General features: G+C 44.8%; 1 protein-coding gene across 2 annotated transcripts in view; it reads left to right on the forward strand.

The window, feature by feature from the left end:
* Window positions 1-1,144: 1,144 nt before the first annotated feature.
* The window catches only part of FBXW4 (F-box and WD repeat domain containing 4), a 62,768-nt gene continuing 39,094 nt past the window's right edge, over window positions 1,145-24,818 (forward strand). The window contains exons 1-5 of one of the 2 annotated variants that reach the window (XM_074907594.1): window positions 1,145-1,662; window positions 12,268-12,363; window positions 15,132-15,317; window positions 16,596-16,728; window positions 19,147-19,241. In XM_074907594.1, coding sequence (XP_074763695.1) covers window positions 1,385-1,662; window positions 12,268-12,363; window positions 15,132-15,317; window positions 16,596-16,728; window positions 19,147-19,241 — 788 coding nt within the window. In that variant the 5' untranslated portion in view covers window positions 1,145-1,384. The remainder of the gene's footprint in view (window positions 1,663-12,267; window positions 12,364-15,131; window positions 15,318-16,595; window positions 16,729-19,146; window positions 19,242-24,818) is intronic. The other variant, XM_074907593.1, reaches the window with a different exon arrangement.

Below are 24,818 nucleotides of genomic sequence, written 5' to 3' on the forward strand. Positions count from 1 at the left end.
TCACCTGAGCTCAAACTTAGGTTGAAAGATTTTTAATTACTTGAGCCATCTGATTCACTCATTATAAATGCTGATAAAATATTTGCTGCCTTCTGGAACTTCCCTGACTTCTAGGGTGTATTGAAACTTGGTGTAAACGGACCAGACAGTTTCTCAGCCAGCAGTTTTGAACTTCTCAAACACAAGGTTTCCAGAGTTGGTGATTTAGTCGTATGAATATTTGAGTGCCTGAGATTACACAGACAAGATGACCTTTTGGAACATGATGCAAGTACTGTCTAAGGGCCTGTATGCTATGGTAACCTCATTATATGCTGAAATTTATTTTCCTACTCCTTTGTGCAAAAGGAGATGCTGATTGTGGTGGGTAAGTGATACCTGTTCAAAGCATTCTAGGCAGATGATGAACTTTTTATAATTTATCTATTTTTTAATTTTGAGGGAGAAATTTCCCCAAGCATTTCAGGCTTCTGTAGAGTAGAAAATACTATAAGAAAGAATAACACAACACTAGACTCATATTTTCCTTCTCCACTGTCTGTAGAGGGCTACTTTGCCATTTTGGACCAGGATCCGTCTGTGTTGTCAGTACTCCAGGCTCCTGTGGATGGCAACAATGACTCAGTTATTATGAACTGTTCTTTCGTGGTGGTGTGCTCCTATATATGTACACACACGTGTGAAGTGCGAGCACTTTTCAGCGCCTGCTCTGTGGGAGCCCTGGAAGGGAGAATGGACTGCACCGAAGGGACCCTGTGAAAAGCCAGCCTTAAATCCACCGTAGCAGGGCCTGCTCTCATGTGGGGAAGACCTTGCTTTTACGTGGCCCAGGAATTTGGGACTGTTGAAAACTGCTGTGCAGCACCAGATGACCCCTGCTGTCACTTCGTGGGTGACAGGCGCTCCTGACACTGCTCAAGGATAATTAACGAGCATTAATCACCTTCCTGTTCACCTTCCTTTGCAGAGGTGCAGTGCCTAGCTAGGGTTACTCCAGGTGGTGGAGCAGATGCTCTGGTTATCTGGGATCACCGTCCCCACCACTAATTATTCACGTTATTAATGAATACGTGGATCAAGTGATGTTACTAATCCCAGATCGGAAGAACACGGAGCCGTGCGCCGAGCCGCGGCGGGGAGGGCAGTTGCGCAGGGAGAGTGCCAGAGGCTTCCGTTAATGAATTAATTCGCTAACGAGGGTGGGCTCGGTGGCCCGGTGCCCCCTCCCGCCCCGGTAGCCGCCTCCTCCCCCGGAGGGGGGGAGTGACAGGCAGCCGCTCCTGCCCCATGTGACTGGGGAGCGGCTGCCCCCGTCCATGGCTTGGCCTCCCCCGGGCAGCAGCAGCTCCGGCTCCCGGGGAGGAGGGGCAGGAGCTGCTGCTCCATGGGGAGGAAGGGCAGCCCCCGATCCCCCCAGGCGGAGGGGGGATCCCGGGCCGCCTCCCCCCCCACCTCCTCCTCCTCCTCCCCCCCCCCCTCCCCACTCTGGGCCTTACCCGAGGAGCTGCTGCTCCTCATCTGCTCCTACCTGGACGCGCAGGCCTTGGGCCGACTGGGCCAGGTCTGCCGCCGCCTGCGCTTCCTCAGTAGCCGCGATCTCCTCTGGAGGCGCATAGCCCGTGGCTGCCTCAACTCCGGCTTCACCCAGCTCGGCACCGACCTGTAAGCGCGGCCTTCCCGGCGGAAGGGCGGGGGGGAGGCGGCCGCGGCGGCTGGGAAAGGCCGGGGATGCTGCGGCCTAGCTGGTTGCTAAGGGGCGTTCTGCGCTCCTGGCGTAGTCGCTAAGGGGGGCTCCCCGCTGCCGTGAGGGGGCGGAGGGAAGGGGGGGGTATTCTCGAAGCGCGACTGCGCCGTCTTTACTCTGTGCCAAGAGGGGTGGCGAAGGCAGGGGAAGGGCCGCATCGCCGGGCCTGTAGTGGGGCCGCCCCTGGGAAGGGAGGGACCGCGTGTGGCGGCCCAGAGGCGGTGGGGCCTGACACCAGCTCTGCCCGGGAGGGTTGGGGGATTGTGGGGAGGCGCTCGCGAGGAAGCGGGCGAGCATGGCGGAGTGCTTCCCGGGCTCGCTCAGGTGCCAGGCCCGGCGGGAGCAGCCCTTAAGTGTTGGGGCCCGAGGTCCTCTCCAGATCGGTCTCCTAAACTCCTCCTAACAAAACATGTAGGGTTGGGGGCTTCAAGCTAGGGAAGGTGGGAGCACGAGGAAATGCACAGAGCTGCCGTGTGCAGCTGGGGTGACCCCTGCGTGCCCATGCTACCTCCCTGCTTCTGAGCAGCAGCCCCTGCCATGGTCTTGAATGCTCCTCAGAGAAGAACCTGCAAAGGAGCAAGCCCTGAGCTGGTGTCTTGGGTAAAGGCTGGAGAGTGGGCTTACATACATTGTTAGGCACGAGAGTCTTCATGACAGGGATCCCCAAGGATACGTGTTTCTTAAATTGTCCTGCTCATGGAGCAGCATGCTGGTATAGCTGGTGATGGCTGTCCCAGAGAAAATGACTCTTGGACTCTGTGGCTTCTGGGGTTTAAAGCTTTGTGGATAGGTTTTGTTTGTTTTCTTTTTCTTTTTTTTTTAGGTGTGAGCCCTCTTGGCTTTGCTGTGTGTGACACCAGTAACTTTCTAGATTAAGTGCTTTTGGGGCTTGAGCCTTGGCAGTGGTTGGTAAGGACCCAAACATTGCCTTTCCTCTCAGATTTGCTAGCGTATGAAATGGCACTCAGAGGCAGCCACACAATGTGGGCTTTCCTTACTACTCTAAGGATCCCAAAAGAAAGTTTATGTATCTACAAATCCCTTCCTATGGTTTCCCTTTAGCTGCCAGCCCAGGAACTCGTTTGTCATCCAGTGACTCATTATTGTTTCTGTAAACACTGTATTGTCTTGAATCGCTAGAAGAGATGTCAGGTTTTGAGACCTCTTTTGCTGACTCATATAGCTATCTCATCAATATCGCAGACTTTAGAGAAACAATTGTGGGTCCTTCTGGCAGGAGCAGAACTTCAGTTGTCTTGAAAATCCTTGTCTTGGGTTTTCAGGCCAACACTTCAACCCATTCAGTTTGTAAGTTAAACAAAGTTCCCTTGGAAGTCAGCAGCAATAAGCACCGCAGAATGGGTGTATGTTGGACTCTACTGTGATATATGATTTTGTCTCCTGAGGAAATGAAGTTCTGTATTTTTCATTAAGAATAAGGTGATACTATGCTCCTTCAGTTGCAGGAGGGATCAGGTGTACAGCAGAGCAGGTGCAGCATATGTAAGGACCACCACTTCCCCCTGCAGAGGAATGACGGTCTATAAACAGCTACAGAAGAGGTTTGCTAGGTCAGAGGGTTTAAGTGAAGGGGAGGCTGCTTGAGTATCATAAGCTCCAAGGGATATGAATGTTGTTAGGTTTGCTATGAACAGAATTTACTTTTTTTTTTAGTTATTCTAGGATGTGCTTTTGTGCTGAGTCCTATTTTCAAGTTTTCTTTAAACAACTAGTATTGAGTGCTGCTTTTAGCATTGGTCAGCACTGCCCTGGTCCTAGGGAGTTCAATCATGGGTAATAGTGACATTGCAAGTTGGTTATGTGGGAACCTTGAGATATATCTGGAGTATGAATCCTTTAATTACTTTTAACTTCATGGAAGGCTTAGACCACCTTCAGTTCTTTGAAATAGCACATCAGATCTTATGCAGAATACCTGAAAGTTGAGCACTTCTTTTCCCTGTGTGGAGATTTAACATCTGGGAGCAATTGCAGAAGTTTTGCTCCAGTAGGGTAGACAGTTCTAACAACAAAACAAAGGCATATCACAGTACCTAGTGCTCTGGGTTCCTGTACATCTCCAGAAGAACCAGCGTGAGTGCATGTGTTGAGTTGTTGTACAGCTGTAAAGTTTGTACTTACCTGAAAAAGAATTTAATACTCTCTGTGGCAGCTTGAGGGTTTTAAATAGCCATGTTTCTTCTGTACTACTTGCTCCTCATGCATGTCTCCAAGATCAAGAGCAATCTCTAAGATTGCTGCTCGTGGAATTGAGGGAGTAAGACTTGCAGAGAGAGGTTATATTTTATTTGACTAATCAATACAAGTTAAGGAGGTGGTTGAGGTAAGCTTCTGGGCATGCAGTCTTTCTTCCTGATAATAATTCTAAGTAGAAACCTGGTAGGTTGCTCATTGAAAGTTCGGTTTGAGCTGAGTAGGTATTTAAGCTAAAATATCACTGAGTAAATAGAATGGTGATGTAGATGATGGGTAGCTGGGTAACTTCTTGATAACTGTGCTTTTTTAGTGATACGGAGTAAGTCTTGAGTTTGTCAGTGGAGTAAATCTTGAGTTTGTCAGGCTTGACTTTGACTTGCTGAAGAGCTGAAGCATCTGTTGCACGTTCTGGATAATATTGCATGAGGTGAACACTTGTTTTTGCTTTTAAGAGGTTTTTGTGCAATACTGTCCACAATTGAGAAAGCAAAGGCTGGAACCGTTTATGGTAAATGTACTTAATGAAATAACGTGCATGGTTCTAACATTAGATCTCAAACTGATGGTCCCTGGGAGGCTGGCATAAGTTAAAAACTAGTCTAGGGAGTATTTACTGTTTAAAACAAAAAACCATCTCAGAATAGTTTGATCATTTCTGCTGTTAAATGGCTTTTGATAAACCATCTGTTAATGCTTTGTAAATAAAGATAAATTTGAGCCTAGAGTGTAAGATAGCTGTGAAACTTATCCCCCTGCCCCCACTTCCCCATTTTTTAAAAGGGTGATTAACTTGAAAACGACACCATTTCTTTAAAATGTTGTTTCTGTTCAGCATATCTTCAGATATTTGTAACAAGAAGATCAGAGGAAACAGGCTTTAGCTTGTATGTGAAACAATTGTTTGTGCAGCCAGCTTGCTTGTACACCACCTTTATGCTGAAATAGGGAAGAGAGAAAATTTGTAAGAGACTGGTTGCAAAATCCAAGCTGTTAGCAGCATGGAAAAGAGAAATTGTAGTATACCTGAAACAATTTGATTTAAGATTATCTACTTCTCATCCTGACTATCTACCTTTAAAAAGTGCCGGCTGTGGTTATCTCGGGACACAGGCTTAAAAAATATTCAACTGATTTGTTAATGATGTCAAAAGAAGATGTGGACTTAATCCCAGACAGTAGCTGAAATGCATGTTCACAGCATTGACAATTTCATATTTGCCCTGTCTGGTAGATTCAGCTAATCAGGAGCTGGAGGTGTAAGCGAAGTTAAGTATTTAAGGTATTGATTCAGTTGTGCTTTTGCAGAAGAAAAGTTTGCTTTGAGCAATGTTTCTGTACACTTCATTCTTTATGAGGGGGGGAAAATAAATCACTAGGTTTGCATCAGTGTGAATTACTGTATGTTAGGGACAGCAGGGCCTGACTTGGAAGGGTTCTTAAAGCACATTCTTAGTATGAAAAATGTGATGTGTCTTCTTTGAGTCAGCAGTAAGCAAATGCTTAATAGAATATTGTGTCAGTATTATGGAAGTGTAGAGTGGTTTTAGATGAATGTGGTTCTTGGCACCTGTCCTACAAGTCTTTCTATGTCAGGCTGCCACTTGTTCTCTATAGTCATATTAACTAGACCCATACTGCAACAAGACCTTGTCGTGGGCATGGTAAAAAGATAGTCCCTACACTGAGATATTTGCTTCACTTAGTCATAGGAGCCGCTGAAGCAAGAGTCAAGCCCTGTCTTTGTGACGTAAGGTGAATGGAGCATTTTTGTTCCAAAAACGCATGGCAGCATATCACAGAAAAGGCTTAAGAATGCTTTCTGCAGCTAAACTGTAACTGAGCAGTAGCACAAAACCTTTGGGGTTTTTGGTGAGTATAGTGATATTACAGTTGTGTCTGGTAGCTTGTGTCTGTTTTGCCAGCTGTTGTACAGGCCCAGCAAGAGCAGTCTCTGCCCTGATGAGCTTGCTGCCTAAATAGCCAGGGTAAACAAGGGCTGGGAGGGGAAGCCGAGGCAGAGATATGTCAACCAAGCTGCCCTCTGTGCAGCAGGTCAGTGTCAGAGCCAGGAATAGCAGAGGGTGCTTTAAGCCTTCATCCAGTGCCTGCCTGCTGGACCACCTTGGACTGGAGAAATTGGAGAGGGAAAAGGGCTTATTGCAAGGTTGTTCTTTATTTAAAGCATGGAAGAAAGGAATAAAGTTGCAGCTGGGCTAAACTCATTTCCTCTTTGTAACAAAAGAATTTTAGAGGGCAAGTTGCAAGAGTTGCAACCTAAATAGCTTGACAATGTGTTATTTGTAATATATTAATAGCTGTTGTCAATGTCAGAAATGTTCTACTGCATGTTTTCTCTGTCTCCTGTTTTGCCTTGCCTGTTAGGATCACGGTATATTCTCTAGTTCAGAGAAACAGATTCATTAATGGATGAATTTATCACCTTTGAGTATTTAAGAGCTTGTGTAAGGATTTCTGAGAGTTAATAAAACCTGTGTTTTCTCCAGATTTCGGAAGAATATATACACCTGCAGGAGCAGGAAATAGCCAATCTATGCAAGTCAAATCCAAATGCAAGCTACAGCAATCATAGGAGATCTCTGCCTTCAGTACTGGAGGGGGAGGGAGTGTGAAAGCTGCTTCAGTTTCCTTCATCTTTTAAAACTTGTTTTACCAAAGTTTCATTACTAAGTCAGAAATGAAGTAGGCAATGAACCAGTGCAGATGATGCAGAGGGGAATACTCCAGGGAGCATATTGCAATAACAGCAAAAGCCTGGAAGAGGGCACACAGCTATTGCTTTGTGCTGGAGGAGTCAGTGGTTTTTCTGAAATTCCTGTTAGATTCGTTCTTATTTTACCTTAAAATGTTAGTTCTGGGTAGGACAGATCTGCCAGGACAGCTCCATAATATCAAAACCGCTTCTTTTTCTTGGGATGTGGAATTGTTTGTAAGAGTACTTTTCAGGCCTGCCTACCCTTCTCTTAAAATCCTCCCCAGTTCAAAGTGGAAGAGGAATTTTATCTAGCTCAGGGCTTAAAAAATGTGTGCTGTGCTTGTTGCCATTATCCCTGTAACCTGCACACATGAGCTACCTATGGGTTATTTCACACTATTCAAATACTACCCTGACAGCCTACCCTTTCAAATCAGAATATACATGACAACTACTGAGAAGCTGCAGGTTTTCTCAGATCTTCCCAGGGTTAGGCTTTTTTTGAAGCAGCCCAGATTTCATCTCCAAAAAGCTGACAAAGTCCTTGGGAGAGGCCAAACTCTGCTTGGAGTTTCTAGCCATGATCCCATTGTAATCACTCGTAAGGGAGAGGGCATCTGATGGCAGAGTGGTCTGGCTTAGTCTTGGTGGTGATGTTTTTTTGGGAAGCCTATTTGAAGGTGTGTGGTTTTGCTGCATGTACTGAAATTTACTTGCAGCTGTGGTTCTTATTAAAGTCTCTGGCTTCTTCATGCATGTGAATCATTCATGAGAGCTGTGAAGTGGAGCAGTAAACCTGCATGGCCTGGTAACATCTAACTGAGATAGCACAGACACACCAGAGGAGGCAAGGAACATCGAGAGAACAGTGTGCAGAGCTCTCCTCAATCTCGGAGTTATGTGAACCCATGTCAGATAGGAAGGGGGGGAGCATAGAAGACAGACTGGACCTGACAGTAACCAAAATAAGAGTCATATGCTAAAGGAATTCAGGTGGAATTTTTGTCCTGGAAGAGACATTTTGAAAGCCGACTGACTTGTTGAGGACAGCAACAGCAGCTCCTGACATAAATAGCTTTTCCCTCTCGGCTGTCTGTTGGTGGCCCATGACTTGTAACTGCACTGAGACCCTGCCACTCAACAGGTGTGTCCTGATTACACAAATAAGTGCAGTTGGTCCCTGTGTTAGCCATCCCTGCCACAGGGCCAAGGTTGAAAGTGGGGCTTAGCCACTGTGACCTATTTGTTCCTCTGTGACCCTTCCAGTCAGGCCTGAGGCAGGCTGGTGACAGCTTTTATGCAGACAGCAGATTTTGTCCACAGAAGAGATTTGGTCTCTGCAGACTTGCATTTCCGGGTGAGCTCTTCATCACTTAAAGTGTAGCAAAATATGTAAGCCTTTGGGTTAGGATGCCCCATACAGCTGGGAAAATATACTGTATGACATGTTGGTGCTATCTTCTGTAACATGGTATATGTTGTTGCAGGCACCATTGTTTTGGCACATGCTGAAATTGTAGACGGCCAGTAGAAATCTCCCCTGGGATGCAGTAAAGCACAGAAGCTCTTGCTGTTGCAGAAATACCATTTCTGGTGGCAAAGGACTTTGGGGAGGGGTTCACTGAAGGCAAAAACTGTTGGAGGTGAAGTTTTAGAAGGAGACGTGCTTAGCCTCTGGCTGAGTGATTCTTTCATGGCTTTCTTTTGGGGCCCAGGCCAGCAACTCCCATGGTGGCTGAGGTCACCTGGGTCAGTGGTGCTGGGGGGGGGGGGGGGGGGCAGGGAGGGATAGTCCTAGTCTCTCACTTCAGCAGCTGGGAAGTGGACTCCAGAAGGAATATTACATTTCTTTTGGTAACTCTGCCAAGAAAGGGAGGAAATCCATAATTTGAGCAAAATACTTTTTTTTTTTTTTTTTTTTTTTGTAGGGTGGGGTGAGGTAAGAAGGGGGAAATGAAAATCCTTTACAATGGGTTGATTGGGATGGCTCTTATCCTGCAACTCTCTTAGGCTGTAAGAAATGTTCGGCTTCTCTTACTTAGTTTAACAAAGTCTTTACAAAGAGAGCTTCCATCAGGAGTGCACGCAGGTTATATGTTGAACTGTATGGTTTGAGATCCTGATAGAGTGTTTTTTGGATTAATTAGCTAATAACAAAGATAGCCTTGCATGTCCTGGATCATGTAACTTTATCAGGTCTTGATGGTTGTAACACCCCAGCAGAGGTGGTAGAATGATGGACTCTGAGCTTTAAGAGCATTTTTCTTGAATTTCATTGAGTGTTCACATTCAGTGTTCCTTCATCCTGTGTTTCCTGTCATGCTTCTAGGAAGTTGGACTGTACTTCAGTTACTTTCTGCTGTAGGGCTGTATAGGTCCTGGTAAAAATAGCAGTCTACCCTCAGTGAGTCAGCCTTCAGCAGTCTTGATGTTCTCTGTTGGGTGGCTTCTCTGAGAACATGAATGCCAAGATCTTGATTTCACAGAGCACTTTGTGCTGGATTTTAAGCATGTAGTTTAGCTTAGTATTTTGCTGGACTGCATACTAAGAAAGGTCAAGGTGTTCATTGGCTGGTGGATAGTGGTCCCCTCAGCATTTTACACGGCATTTGTCTTCATAAGGTGGTTTAGTCTCCTGAATCTTTGGATGTTCAATCCAGTTGCTGAAGTGAGAGGTACTTGGTTAAGTCAAACACTCAGTGTAATGTCAGTTGATTATCTTAGGTCATCATGGAACAATTCTTAAAGATTTGCTTGTATAGAGAGTGTGTTGATCATGATTGAAGCAAAATAGTCTGTGGGGGAGAAAAGGATCTTTTCTTATCAAATGATTAAGTTTGTATGGTGATACTCTTTTTAACTTCCTAAGATTTGAGAACTACTCTCTTGAATTGCAGTGATGCTCATCACCTTTTTTAATGTGTTCTGGGAATGGCTCTGGGGGGTGCTGTTGAGGAAGCGAATCAAATTATATGTCAGCGCTTGATTTAAATCCCCTGGTATAGGGGATCGAATATCTGACCAACACTTGAAAATCATGGCAGTTCAGTCTCTGCTACCCTGCTATTGGCAGAGGCGAGAGACGTATTGGTCAAGTTCCTGCATCCTCTTTCTCATGGCCTCCATATGTTCTGTCCTCTTTCTTGCCTCTATTTTGAATAAATAAAATGACTGGGAAATAAAAAGTGGATGTTTCTAAAACATGTTTAAATTAGCTGGATCGAGAATCGCTATATGGAGGAGGCAGGTTGTGTGAATAATGTATCTATTAATAGTAAAACAAAAAGACAAAACAAATAACCCCCCCCCAAGACCCCTCCCCCCATATAGTCCTCCCCACCCAACCCTCACCCCTTCCAGCCAGGAACTGTTGATTTGTGTGAAAGAACAAGGTGTCTGTTACAGGAGCAACTGCAGCAATGAACTGGTGCTCTGGGCCAAACCAATGTGTGACTCTCTTCTGGAATGCCTCTTTCAGCAGCAGGAGGATCAAGGTCTGCTCCCCAGCTAGAAAAGTGACCATCACTGTAAGATGGAGGCTGCTTTTTTGACCTTGGATTCACCTTTTTCTGAGCCTTGGAAATTACATCTAGTCTTAGTAGGGTTTGTGCATTGAGCTCAGGATGTCTGGTTGGGCCGGTATGTGTTGGGAGGGGGTTCTGGCATGAGTGTGTTTTCCATCACTGTTCAAGCTGGTGACTTAAAATCTGTACATGGGGAGAACTTAACTGAGGGTTGAGTGTAGGGAGGAGAAGTGTTTTGGAGTAATGAATGGAACTGGATGTAGGCGGAAAGCCTGAGTTCTGTCTGGGAGAGTAATAAGCAATGAGGAGGCTTGCTGGACCTGACCTGACTTTTCAGTACTGTGCATTCCTCATCTCAGATGCTATCTGGCCTCACAAGCTCCTGCAAGTGCTGTCTTTAAAAAAGGAATTCATCTTCTTACAGCCTAGGCTAACTCTGTAGTTTTTTCTTTTTATTTTTTTAAACAGTTAGGAGAAATAAAGAGCTCATAGCTTCCTAGATTCAGTTTTATTTGGTGTAGCCCTACTGATCATAAACTTAGAGTTGGCTTTCTAGGGAATGAAAATCTTTTCTGTGTGTGGCTTCTGTTTTTGTTTAAAATGGGTCACATGCACAGGAATGCAGTCAAATTATAATGGTGACTAAGTGCCGGAAAGCATAGAAAAGGGGAGGGAAGGGTGAGCAGAAAAAAAGGAGCCTGAGGCTATGGAAGGAAGGCTGGGAAAATGAGAATCTGGCCAGGCCCCAGGGCCAGGTTAGAGATTCCTACACCCATTAACAACCACAGATGTTTATTTACACGGAGCTAATCTTTGTTTTAAAAATGACAGAGTAACCAAAAATTCCACTTTTGGGAAGTGGGTTGGGGGCATGGTAGGGGTGAGTGGAGAGAGCTGGTTCTGATCGGGCGATGATCTCCATCTCTCAAGGATCTTCCCTTCATCCTATGCATCTGGGAACATTGGCTGTTGAGAAATGCATGAAAGAGGGATAAACTCTTGTAATCTAGTAAGTGGTTCACAACCCCTAGTTACAAAGGATAACTTCAAGACTTTCTTCTCATTGGTACTTTTCTGATCTTTTCTACCTGAGCAACTCCGCCAAGGGTATTGAATAATTAAGTTTATGATACGATAAATATGGGAGCAAAAGCTGCCTTTCCCCCCTTCTTTAATCAACCCTGGATCATGAAAGCAAAACAGATATTGAACATCTGCTTGAACTGTATATATTCACGTAGACTCTAAAGAGACTGTGGTCCCAGGTCTCTGTGGCACCTACCTTTTGTCACCTCTTGAGCTGTGTTGATCTTGGCTTGTCTCAGCTCATCCCAATAACTTTGATTTGTATTCCAGCAACTGCTTATGAACTACAACACCTCTTTTAGTAACTTTGACTATAGAGAATTTTCCAGCGATGTGGAATTCTCTATCCTTTGGTGAGCTGCTGCAAAAGATAGTCTGTTTTGAGGGGTGTGTGCATTGGATAGTTACACAGATGAATGAATTTTAGTTTGATCATATCTTGATTTCTAAGTATTGTATCTGGTTATGTGTTTGTCAGGCAAGTGAGGGTCTGGAGCATTTTGTTTACTAGTCTTCTGGCTTCTAGTTTCAGTGTTCTCCTGACTAGTATTTCCTCCCTCTGTTCTTGTATAGTGTTGTCCTCATCTTAACTGGCTTTCTTTAGTCTCTTTTAGAATAGTGATGTCTTGTTTCTCTGGTTGTTTTAGATGTTTATTTCTATGTCATCTTGTTTTGATTACATTTTGTCTGAACCTGTGTTGCATTCAGTATACTAGATCAGGTTGTGATTGGATTTAAGGCTTGTACAGTAGTACACTCGTACAATCATTGGGGCTGATAAGCACCCACTCTGCTCAGTGTTCCTTTCTTGCCAGTTCTCATGAATGTGCTTGCTTTAATGTGGCTCAAGCACCGTCAATGTCTGCCAGTTCATCATTTGTGGAACCAGAGTGAGAGCATACCTGTGACCAGCTTGAGTGTATTTATTGTCTGTATAGCATCAGTCCTTGTTGCTAATCTCATCTCTCTTCCTCTGTCTGCAGAGCACCTGGCATTCCAGTGAAGGAAAGGGTGAAAGTATCTCGGAACTGGAGGCACGGACGCTGCCGCAGGGAGACGGTCCTGAAATGGAAATGCAAGCAAGTGGCTCCTTTCTCTTCTACTGTGTTCTGTGTCAGCTGCTGCGGGGCCTTGGGTTTGCATCTGTGCCCTGAAATCAGATGTTTCCTGCTCCTTGTGATCTGTAGGATCTTACAAGTGATGTCGCTGGCCTGTTTTGGGTGTTGCTGGCTAGCTGGACATGGGGTGACTGGAGCTGCTGTCTTGCCCTAGGGATTCATGCTGAGAGTCGAGAGTTCCTTTCTTAGTAAGGGCTTTAATTCGTCATTGTTCTGGTCTCTCCAGTTCTAGCTGGATGTAGCAATCTTTGCTACAGACTTCAAACTGTTATGTTCCTATCTATTGCTGTATACCATGAGTGATTTTTCTGTCCTGCTCTCACAGCGAGCATACCTTGTCCCAGACATGGACTTATGCATCCCCTCAAAATGCTTGGTTTGTGTTTCATGCTTTGTCCTGGCCCCTGATTTGGATGTACAGACTTAAAATGCTAATTGCCATTCTTCTACCTTATGTTTCTTTGTTATCCTACCTCATACTTCTCTCCTTCACTAAAAAAAAAAGTATATTTGACATTAGTAAGAGGAGATTGTTAAATTCTTGCTTGTAAAGGTGTACTCAGCTTTCAAAGCAAAGCATAAGATAGGTCTCTTGTTTGAACAGCACATCTAAATTTTCTGCCTTCACATCATCAGACAGAAGGAAAAATGAGAGACTAAGGTTTGTTAGCTGCTGAAGAACAGGGACCTGCTACTGAGCTTTCATGCCTTTTTGTGCAGTATAGATTGAAGTGGTGGATAATGTGCCACTGCTTTTCTAAAGTCCTGGGAACAGCTGTAATGAGCAGTAGTTTTTGGTGCAGGTTGTATACCTGCCTTTGAAGTGCTTGCAAGCTTGCAACCATCTGTGAAGACAGGCTCTGTGGATATTAGAGATCATTACTAAACCAGCTTCCCAAGTGAAAAGGTAAGGACTGATTTAATGAGGCCACCATCCAAACTGCATCTTCTAATTTTCATTTATTCTGCTTCAAATTTGTTACTTCTCCTTATGAAAAAGCCATAGAAAAAGGTAAAAAGCTAAACTCCAGCAGGAGGAGAGCCACAGAAACTGGCTGTAGTCTAGGTAAGCTGGATATTCACTTGCTTTTAGAGGACTGCGTAGGAGTGGAGGAAGGAAGGGGAAATCAAAGTCCGCCTAAAACCAAAGCTGCTGCTCCGAAGATGCTTCTTACTTTTTCCATGCATATGATCGAGTCCCAGATGAACATTATAACCTATACTCAACTGCTTTGTCTGTGTGACTAAAAGCCTGTTATTGGAGATGAATGCAGGCAAGCAGGAACCTTCTATCTAATAAGCAGTCTTGTCCTCTTGCTTGTTTCTGGTTCCTCGTCATGATGTTACAAGGTGCAGCCGTGTGTAATGGCTCTGCTGACACAGAAAATCATGACCTCTGAGGATGAATGATCTGAAAAAAAAAAAGTGGGAGACAGGTTTTTATGAGAAGCCTCCCTGCTTTCAAAACAGTTTGTTCATTAATAGTTTGAAAACTGAAAGGCTGCTCTATGGGAAGGCTCTGGTTTTGCTCAACGTTTGCATGAGTATCGGTGCACTCGGCAATGATTGTGGAGTGGAGACAATTTCACAGATCCATGCTGCACAGGACACGAGCCCTGTATCTGGCCTTGCCATACCCAGAAGGCCTATTTGCTGATTCTTTGGTGGCTACATAAAAGCAAAGAGCTCACTGCCTAAGTGTGCATTGTGGCCTGTTCCATCTTCTGTATTTTGGTTTTGTTTCAAGAATAAATTAACTTGTCTGCATCGTCTGTCATCACATTGCTTGAATGTCTCCTTCTCTTCTTTCTCCCTGGAAGTGAAGCATATTTTCTGCTTGTAACTTCAATTTTCAAAATATTTTGGAACAGCTCCTTTAGCAGTCCACTGCTTTTGGCCTGGAACCTGTCTGTAGGAACCTGCTGCTGTCCCATAGATAGCAAGGGTCAGAAAGGGTATGTGGGCTCTTCTGAAAGACAGACAACAGAAATCAAGAGGTTGCTCTGCAGTTGTTCTTGGCTCAGCAGTGGAAGAGGTGTGAATGTAGAAAAATACCGCCTCTGCATGATGAGCACAAAGTTCTGGGATAGCCTCAGGCTTACCCTGCTGTTTTACATATGAGCATACAGAGAATGCAGGAGGTGGAGGACTTTGTCTGTAGAAAGACCTTTGTTGTTTGGTGTGACCTGCTCCCGGGCTTAGATGTGTGTGTGAAACAGTGGCAGCTTTGTGGTCTCTGCTGAACATCAGCAAATAATGTGCCCGATCAAGACTGACTGACTGCACAAAGAGCTTTGTATTGAAAGCTCTAGTAGAAGTGCTCAGCATAGCTTGCTGATAGTCTAGTTTCTTAAAAAGTACAGGACTCATGAAGAGGGGTCAGGGAACCTTAAGTATTTCCTATCTAAACTCACTAGACTCTTGGCCATCTTCTCTTTAAGAGATTCCATGCTTCCTTTTCCTCATCTCTTGGTTAGAAAAATGCCAGCAATGTGATTTGCTTTTTATGTTGCTGTAGAAGCTTCACTTCTTAGCTGTGGCACTATATTAAGCCTTGCTTTTGTATGTGACCAGCAGCTCCAACTGCTGCTCCAACAGTTTTTTTGAGTGGGCATTTGCTTTTGTTGATATGTTTACATGAGCAATCTATTTTTCTCTGTGTGAGGTTTTTTCAGTTTGTTTTCTCCTCCCCACTCCTGCACCCCCCCCAACCTGCTGTCTGTTTGCAGTTTGATGCCCTGGATAGAGCTGGATGGTGAGTATCTCTACCTGTCTCAAGCGGAGAACATCCAGGCCTACCAGCTCTGCCCAGATGGTACAGGTTTGCAGCATCACCCTCAAGCTATCTTCTCTGGCCACCAGGAGGATGTATGTCGCTTTGTTCTTGTCAACTCCCACATCGTCAGTGGAGGGGGGTAAGTTCACAGAAGCACAGAATCATCTAGGTTGGAAAAGACCTTGAAGATCACCTAATCCAACCATTAACCTAACATTGACAGTTCTGAACTACACCATATTCCTAAGCACTATGTCAAAGTTGGGTGAGTGGAGGAGCCCAAGGAGTGTGGCAGTGAAGTGGGAAATGTTTTGTGTAGCCAGCCCAGAGTAGAGGGGTCAATCTTGCTACACAGTATGCTCATGCTTGGCTGTGTTCAACTGCTGATGCTTCCTCTCTTACAATTTGGCTCTGTCCTGAAAAAGCTTCTGAGGCTCATGCTGTTGATCTTATAAAGCGTCCTACTCCCTTTTGAACTTGTGTAGGTATCCACAGGATTGTTGAATTGGAATTGACCGCTTAAGCAATTCTGACTGATGTGCAATTTTCATTTCTTTCCCTGTTAGAGTCAGGGTAGCTAGACTGCGTTCTAATATTCAGAACTGCTGGTTAACTGGGGCCGCAGTGGTGCGTAAAGCTTTCTAGACACAAGTATATGTTTATTAGACCTACTGATATAATTGTGGAGAGGAGGAAAACTGCCAAGCATTCCAGCACACAGACACTTCTCCAATTAATTTTGCATTTGACTGGCCTTTTTCAATTACAGCAAATGACAGAACTGTTATTTATAAATTTTTAGCTATTAATATACACAGCGCTTAAGCACAGAATTGGGAGATACAAATGTGGCTGTCTGCCCTGCATATATTGAGACTCTCCCCTGTGAACTGTAGCCCAAAATTCAGGTGAAAATGAAGGCATGCATTTAAAATTCCAGTAACTGTATTGGTTGAAAAAAGTCTAAATGTCTTTGTAGCTAATTCAAAGCACAATACTCTTCATGGGTGTTCTGAAATGAATGAAAAGCTGAGGCTTGGACATGGGTGAGAATGACCTTACTCTTATTCCCTTACTCCAGCCATTCAGCATCCAACCAGGATTCTGGCACGCTCAAAGTAGTAGTAGGAGGAATGGATGCTTTGTTAGTTTCTGCAGTATAATGCTAAGTGGAGGGTGCAAAGATAGCCAGGAAAACTTAAATGTGTGGCAGATCAGACTTTGAGTGGCCAGATGTGGGATTGCAAGAGAACAGGTGATGGGTGAGGAGTGGAGGGCTAATAATACTGCATGAATTTCAGCTCTCATGAGAGATTAGTCCTGGTCTTTTTGTGACACTCCTAAGCACTAATGGAAGGTGCATGTCTAAGGGAGATGCAGCTGATACAGACTCCCTGCATGGAGATTTGTTTTTCAGAGATGGAAACATTGTCCTTCACAAGATCCACGGCTCGTACAGTGTCAAATTCTCTGCACATGAACAGGAGGTCAACTGTGTGGACTTCCAAGGTGGCCTCATTGTTAGTGGCTCCCGGGACAGAACAGCGAAGGTGAGCAGTGATGTTCCAGCAGCTGCAGGTGCTGCTGCAGAGGTGACCTCAGGGGTCTTGTACCGTAATGTTTGTCAGCAGAACTGTTGAGCCCTGTCTTGTGTCTGCAGAAGGAGTGCTGGGTATCTTGGTATAGGCTCATGTCTCTGCAAAGACCTTTGCTGTGCCAAGTTTTTAAGACAGACATTTGGCAATACTGTATGATATCAACTGCTGGTTTAAACTAGGAATTGCAGAAGGTGGCAGCTGATGTTTTGGTTCTTTCACTCCACATCTGTCTAATGCTATAGTGGAGATCCATGCTAGTTAGTCTGAAATTTGCTGAATGTATCTCAAGCACATCCTTGCTTTGTGATGAAGTGGTGCTTCACATGCTCTGCTGTAGATTTGATCTCTTTAAAGGATAGCATGATGTCTTTTCCAAATCTGTGGGCTTTCTTTATGGTTCTTGGTTTGTAAGCCAGGAGTGAAGTTAGACTATGAATACTGTTAGCTCACATTTTTCTTTTTCAATTGGCATCACTAAATTCTGTCACATAATTTTTTACTTTTTTTTTTTTTTTTTTTGAGACGGGACCTTGTTGATTTTTGTCCTTCTGGATCTGGTTGGCAGTGTTCTATTCTTACATGGACCTAGAGACTTGTTCTCCTGAGCTGTAACCAGCTCTGGTTTAATATTTTAGGAAACTCCATGTAGTTGTTTCACTCTTATCCTGTAGCATCTTCACAACCACTTGTTTTGTTGTTGGAAGTGGTTGCTATATGTTGAAAGCTTTGGCTGTTGGCTCAGGGTAGGCTGACAGATACTTTTGGTCCCTGGTACATATAGAGCATTAATGGAGGAAAGAGGCAAAAAATGCAATTCCTGTTTTGCAAGAGAGGAAGTTGGGGCAAAGACAGACTTGAATGTTTCTTTCAAGGTTTTATAGGAAGTGTGTGGTAATGGGTAACTGGCAGGCTGCTGGGTAGCATGACCCTATGTATTCTTGTCAGTCCCTCTGTATGGGTGTACACCTGGGTAAAATCACTCCCAAGCAGAGCAGTGTTCAGATGCGAAGGGCACTGTTGCAGATGCTGCTTGCCTCCTGGGAGCAAGGCCTTGATGCTGCTTTGTCTCACACTTAAGCAGGGCTGCTCCTCTCTGTGGATCCCCTTTGCTGGGAGAGTGCCTTCTTGCTGCTTCCCTGGCAGCCGAAGGACAGACCTCCTCGACCTCGAGAACAAATTCCTGAAGGCTAGAGGGAATTTCAGGCTGTTTTTCTTGGAGCTAGTGTGAGATCTTGCCCACCCAGTGCTCCCTACAGCATAGGCTCTAAGGATGTTCACCTCTTATTTTTTATCATCTCTTTTGTAGGCCGCCTTGTTTGCGTGAGTGAGACCCTTGGAGGGTGGAAGAGAATCCCTACCAGCCTTTTAAAGGGGCTCTAAGTGTCTAAGCTATTGAGGGCTCTGCTGAGTGTTGATTAGGACTAAGCCCTGAAGAGCTGCTAATGTACATTCCTGTGTGATAGGCACCAGATAGTGTGCTCTGAGCAATATTTTTAACCTGTAGGAGATAGGGGATGCCTTAAAAGAGTTAAGCTTTTCTGCTGCTTTTGCTGACACTAGGTGCTAAATTCCCCGCTGACAAGAATAGCCTGCAATCCTGGGCATTATCAACAAACAAACAAATAGGGCACTCCCGGCTTTGAAGTCTTGAAGTGAAACATTGGGGGTTGGTTACAGAGAACTGGGGGGCTTGAGTCCTGTGGACCAAGAATGAAGGGAAGGTGGAGAAAATGAGGCCTCAGCAAGAATCTGGGGGACTTTATTAGGACCCAGAAAGAAAGGGCGGGTGTGTGGTGAACTGGTGCAAGGGGATGTGCATGTATGCACTGATGAGGGAGGGAAGAGATTCTCACATTGTCAGTGAGCAAGGGGGGCCTGTTTGAAAATAGCTTGGGGTGCACTTAAGAAACTTGGTCAAAAGGGGTGGGTTTATAAAAAAATATTTTACAGGATAGTGAACAATTCATTTTATAGATAATACGAATGGAATTTTTTCAGGGATGGTACGAAGTCCTCCCACACTGTTCAAGAGAACAGCAGAGATTTGAACAAATCCTACTTCAAGTTTATTTAACTACAGAAAATGAGAAATCTGAGTGCTGCCCTAGAGAGCATGTGGTGATGGGGGTACTCTCTCTGTTACGAGTGGGATGGAAGGTCATACTCATAAGCTGAATCTTTGTGTAACTTCAAGTGCTTATTTCTGCCAGTGATTGAAGGCTCTCTTCCTCAAAAATAAGTAATGGGAATTCAGGGAGACAGTCTCAGAGAAGGTGAGCATGGCAGTTTTGGCAGCTCTCCCAGCACAACATTAGCAGTGTGCATCCTGCCTTCTGGGTGTTGTGGCATAACATGCATCTCTCTCTTCAGGTTTGGTCCTTGTCCGCGGGCAGAGTTGGGCAGTGTCTACATACAGTGCAGACAGAGGATCGAGTGTGGTCCATTGCTATCAGCCCATTATTAAGGTAATTGAGATCTCTTTATTCCCAATTTCCAACAGAGGGGAGTAGAAGAGTTGTGTGTCTGCTAATCTCTCCGAGGCACCGGTGTGGCACTTCAGGGACTCGATTTGGGTGGGGGCTGATGAGGTGCTTGTCCCTGCAGCAGGAGCTCAGGGAAGAGCCTGTGGTCTTTGTTCCCCATAACAGTGGAGTGGCCTGCTCAGAAGGAGCTGTGAAAATGGCCCTGTGTTCCTGTTATGTCTCAGGTGGGACCTGTTTGCTCTTACTTGCACAGTGAACTCTTTGACTTGCTAATTAGAAGCAATGAGCCAGATCCTCTTGAGCCTTTCTGTACTGAAAAGATGCCAATTTACATTGTCATTTTCTGGCAGAAGAGATGCTAAGCAAAAAGGTCCCAAGCACTGTGTGCAGTGCTCAGAGCTTGGTTAGAGCTCAGTTTTCTTTGAGCATGCTGAACTGGGTAAGGTGGTGGTGGAGTTCAAGGATGAGGTTTTCCAGCCTCTATTGCCTGTAGCCCTGTGATTCTAGTGTGGGTGTAATGCTACAACTTCACCATGGGAGGCAAGAATAGTACCTATACCAGTGTCTTCCAGGGTATTTTTCATAGTGCTTCTGTTCTTGAGGAAGTGAAAATCTGGGAAACTTAAATTCTCACTGTTAAAATTTTACAGTGGCCAGCAACGATCTGTGTCTTTAGTTCATTGTTACGCTGGTCTTCTGCATGCAAGAGAGATTCTTGCTTAGCCTTTCTCAAGGAAGGGGGGAAGAGCTGTTGTTGCTGCCCATGTGATGTCTGCAACTAGTGAATTTTTCTGCAGAACCGAAATACATCCTACAACTGCTGTCCTCATTCGATTTCCGAGCTTGTTTTGCAAGAAGCAGAAACTTAGTCGTATGGAGCTAATGGCATTATCAGGGAAATGACCCTCGAGGCCTGCTATGATTTTGGCATTCCCTCATCCCATTGCTCCAAGTGTTTGAGACAGATAGTGTTTTTGAAGAAGTGCCATGTGTCTTAAGGCTGCTGCCAGACGTTAGATAGAAGCCCTTTGCTGTCTTGTGTGCTGCAAGAGCCCCTTTTCTAGCAGACCCGCTCTGGCTCTAGCACCATGGCTGGTTAGAGCCTAGTGGCATGCTGCTTCCTACTCCTAAGTGATGACCTACCGAGGTGGCCTCTTGTCAGGACAGTGTTCCTCTCCCTGGTGTGCATGCTTGTGCACGCTCTCTGTCACAATATTTACCCACAGTCTCCCAAACCCCCCTTTCCTCCCTGCAGGGTGATAAATGGGAGGTGGTGGAACTGCTACCCCTTGAACAAGTAGGCTTAAATTGTGCATTCTCAATTTTTTTATGAGACTGTGGACTGTACCAGCCTCCTCCACCAGCCCACCCTACTGCCTGCCCCTTACCCCTCCATATTTTGGGGAGGGGGGTGAGGAGAATTAGAGCCAATTAGCCACATCATTAATTCTTCAATTTGACGGCTGATATAGCAGGGCCTGAAACACGCTGCTGACCTCGTATAATGGGAACCCTGCTCCTTAACATATTGACGATGGGAGAAGTTAATTAAAATTCCACAGAGAGAAGGTGTCGGCTAACCTATAAACCTGTCGCTTCTCAGAACAAATCGCAGCCATCCTAGAAGAGAGAGAGGATCAGAGCAGGAGGGCATTTGTTGGGGGAGGGCCAGGACAAGGGGCAAGGGAGATGAATTTTTCACTAATAGGTTTTATTGCTTGCTGTCTGATGAGGGTGAGTATCAAAAAGATACTATCTTGTTTCTAGGAAGGTCTGCTTTGGGAGCTCTGCGTTTTCTGTTTTATTTGCGAGAGCCCATATTTCACCCATATGCATTCCCTATGCACTTGTGTGTGAAGCTTTTCCTCCCTTGCAGTCTCCATCCTTCTTGCCAGAGCTTGGATGCATTTGTTCCTCAGTGAGGCTGAACATGGCCTTATAACCTCCACTTCCTCCTAAACATTTGACATGCCCTCCCAATTCTCCTTTCTCTCTCGTGCTGCTGTAAACTGAGAGCTCCTCCATAGGAACGGATAGTTCCACTGGTGTAGAAATGATGTAGAATCAGGCTCCAGCCACCTAAATATTTTGTCTCATCACCGCTGAGAACACACCAGCTCTCTCTACAGTGGACACAGAGAGCTCGGGAACAGCTCAAAGCAGTTGTGTGCAGTGGGGTAGGAGTCAGGAGAGCTCCTGTAGCTTTAGCCATTCAAAAGTGCTTTGGGGAGGCTGCAGTTTCCTGACCTGGAGGTTTGCCAGGACTAAGACTCTAGAGTAGTCAGGATGTATTCTTACTGAACCTCAGCTGTCAATGGGCAGGTCTTAAACTTGTCTTCTTGCTTTTCAGTGATATCTGTTGCTGTGTGAAGCTTCATTAGAAAGTATCCCATGTGCTCCCGACTCACAGACGGGTTTTCTGCTGTAGTCCTGCTCTGCTGGACTGCTGCTCTGCTGCTCTAATGGACGGTGCCTGTACTCTCAAACTAAACTTCAGAGACTTACTCTCTTAAAGTGCAGTTCCTCTGGCTTCAGGCATCTTTCTTGGGTATTCTGCTTTGATTTATTCACACTTTCCTTGTGTCACTACAGAAATCCTTCTGCAGATGTGCTGAGCTAGGGAGGAGGCTTCCATCGTCTTCGTGTAGTGATGCTGGGCTGGATGCTTGGAGGGTCTGCAAACAGAATGGTGCCTGTAAGGGAGATTAAGTAGGGTAAAAGGGTACCAAGAATACTGGATCTTCTCTTCTTACTGGGGAGAAGAGAACTGTGCTTATTCCATTGTATAAGCTTTCCAGCCTTGGAAGTGTCTTCACAACCAGGTGTGTTACTGGACTTCATTGCTTTGGGGATTCCTAACAGTGCCCCGCAGAGTAGTGGGGATGGGGAAGCTCTCTGGGTTTTCAGCAAGTCTTCTGTATAGCTGTGCTGGTTGGTATGCTTGGGACTGCAGGTCGGATATTGTGTCCCATCAGGGACTAGAGAAGAGTCTGAGAGCATCCCTAAAATAAGATACTTAAAATAAGGGTGTCTCAGCTTGCTCCAGCAACTGGTTCAATTGGTCTCCAAAGCTGTCCTCCATGGATCAGTAAAAGGCTGTACTTACAGAGAGGCTGTGTACCCTAAACCATGTTTCTTAGCCACTTGTAATCCCCTTCCCCCAAGTTCATTTGCCTTTTGAACTCTGCGTCATGCAGATGTTAAACTTTCATTCACTGGTGCTTACTGCAGTGACTTATGTGTGCTCAGGGACCAGGGCAAGCCTGAGTGCAGTGGACCAATTCAAATGTGCAAAGTGAGGCAAAGCCAGAGGTTTCTAGTGGAGTAGTGGCACCTTCATGCTTTGTGATTCCCTGAGGTGGCAGTAGCCAGGGAAGTGACCACTGTATGCTGTTTAATTTGAGGGATAAGTTTATAGAGAAAATGAGGTCAAATTGCCTGGCATTTCTGACTGCAGAAACATAAGGCTTATGATATACATTGTACTACTGAAATGTTCATTTGTTTAGGGGAAGATTTGTTGCTATTTTTTATTTCCTAATGATACAGAAGTGTATAAACTAGAGGGGAAAGAGAAAAGCAGACCTTGATGTTAAATTCATTATTAACCTTAGATTCAGAAATTCTTTGGTGTTGAATTGAAAAAATTATTCAAATCTAAGCTGGCTTCTCCTGCTGGGTCTGGCCACTGGTATTTGCCATTTAGATTTTGAAGTATTTTATCATAAGAGCTGGTCTTCCCATGTTGTACTTGCGGTGTGTCAGATTTTAAACCAAGAAAACATGATGGAGGCACAAAAATGTTTTTCAATGTGCAACTATAGGTAGAGAGAGAGGAAATACTTGGTGCAGTTTAGGGCAACATCAGGCAACTGTACTGTGTCCTGTTACGGCAGAGATGTGCTTTGGGTGTGTAAGCCCCAAAAGTGGTGTCTCCTTTTGCAACTGTCATTGGTCTGCTGCAGTATATGACCTTTCCTTGCAAATGTCACCTTGCTGAAGTGTGGGTTTAATCCAGAGAGGAAAGTTTGTACCAAAGACTAGATGACTGCACTGAATGTTTAATTTGAAGAAAAATGAGTAGTTCTGTGAGCTGTTGAATTGAAAAAGCCAGGATTGCTCTATCTCTTCGATTTATGCAGTGTTGTAGTTGAGACCTGACCCCTCTATTTTAACCTGCTAATCTGAATCTCTGTTAACCTGATTGCCTCTCCCATGGAATATTATAGGGAAGTAATATCTGGGGAGACCTCTGCCGCTGTGGACATCTTCAGTCAAATTGTAAAACATTCCTAAAACTTGCTGGGTAAAGGAAGGAAGAGAAAGGTTACTGACAGGCACCTTGACTTGAATGGGTGTCTTCCATTTTGAACAATCAAAATGATTAATTTTGATGGGGTTTTTTTTAATGGTTATCTATAAACTTTTTGTGATAGTGAAACAATCTGATCTTGCAAATTACATTAGAGCAAAACAAGCCACTTGAGTCAGCAACATTGCAGCGGTTTTAACCGTACAATTGAAGCCCTAACATGCAGCAGTTAAAATGTTTGATAATGTTCCCCACACCCTCATTTCTTGCTCTGTTTTTATCAGCAGATACATCCCCTACTGTGTATCAAGATGAGCTGTTGGCTGTAGTAGTGCTCTGTTTTGACCTAGCTTTCTGAGCCTTCTAGGACTTGGGATAAGTAACTAGGTTTCATTCAGGTTTGTTCATTGCCAGCAAAATAGCAGGCAGCAATAGCTCTGCTGTCCTTGGGGATCTCTGTAGAGCCTGGTTGGTTTGAATAATTGAGGGAGGACTCTGACCTGCAGCTGTTTGTTAAGCAGGGACAGGAAGAACCTGCTCAACTGTGAGATCCCAGGGTGGAGTTGCAGGGTTAGTGGTGGCGTTAACTACCATCTCTTACTGACCTCAGAGTGATGGGGATGTGGGTTTCTAGATATATGCAATAGTCATAACTGACTTAGTGCTCTTTCACCCCAAAGCTGAAGAGCAGGAAATGAGTATCAGTTTCTTCCCTCTGGAGCTAAAATGACACCTGTGTCTTATCCATGTGTCCTGACTGTTCCCTTGATGTTGGGAGGAAGAAGACTTTGTTTTGCCTTCTTTAATTGTGTAATAATGACTGTTTGATGGTCTTCACATGGCTGAACACATGAACATACATGTCCCTTTTCCCTTTCCTCTAGAAATAAACACACTTCTATAAGTTGAGAAATTGCAACTTACCTTTCTTCACTTCGGTTTCTTTCCTTTGCCCTTTAAAGCTCACATGACTGAAGACTCGCTCTGTCACTTTTGGCCAATACTCTACTGTGTGTATTTTTTGTGACTGTGAATTGGCTCACTAGGTGTTGTGGGCAGGTGAGCAGTTTTTAGGCAGCAGTAGCTGAGTTAGAACCCAGACATCTGTTTCTAATCCTGTGGAGTTGTGTTGCATATAGAAATTTTTTTCTCCCCCTGCAGTTTTTTCTCATCTTTCCCCTTGCTTGAGGGGAAAATCTGTCTCTGAAAGCTGGGAGGAAGCATCTTTCTTGTGCTGCTTGGTTTGC

Source organism: Athene noctua, chromosome 5 (assembly GCF_965140245.1).
Source record: "Athene noctua chromosome 5, bAthNoc1.hap1.1, whole genome shotgun sequence".
Taxonomy (NCBI): Eukaryota; Metazoa; Chordata; class Aves; order Strigiformes; family Strigidae; genus Athene; species Athene noctua.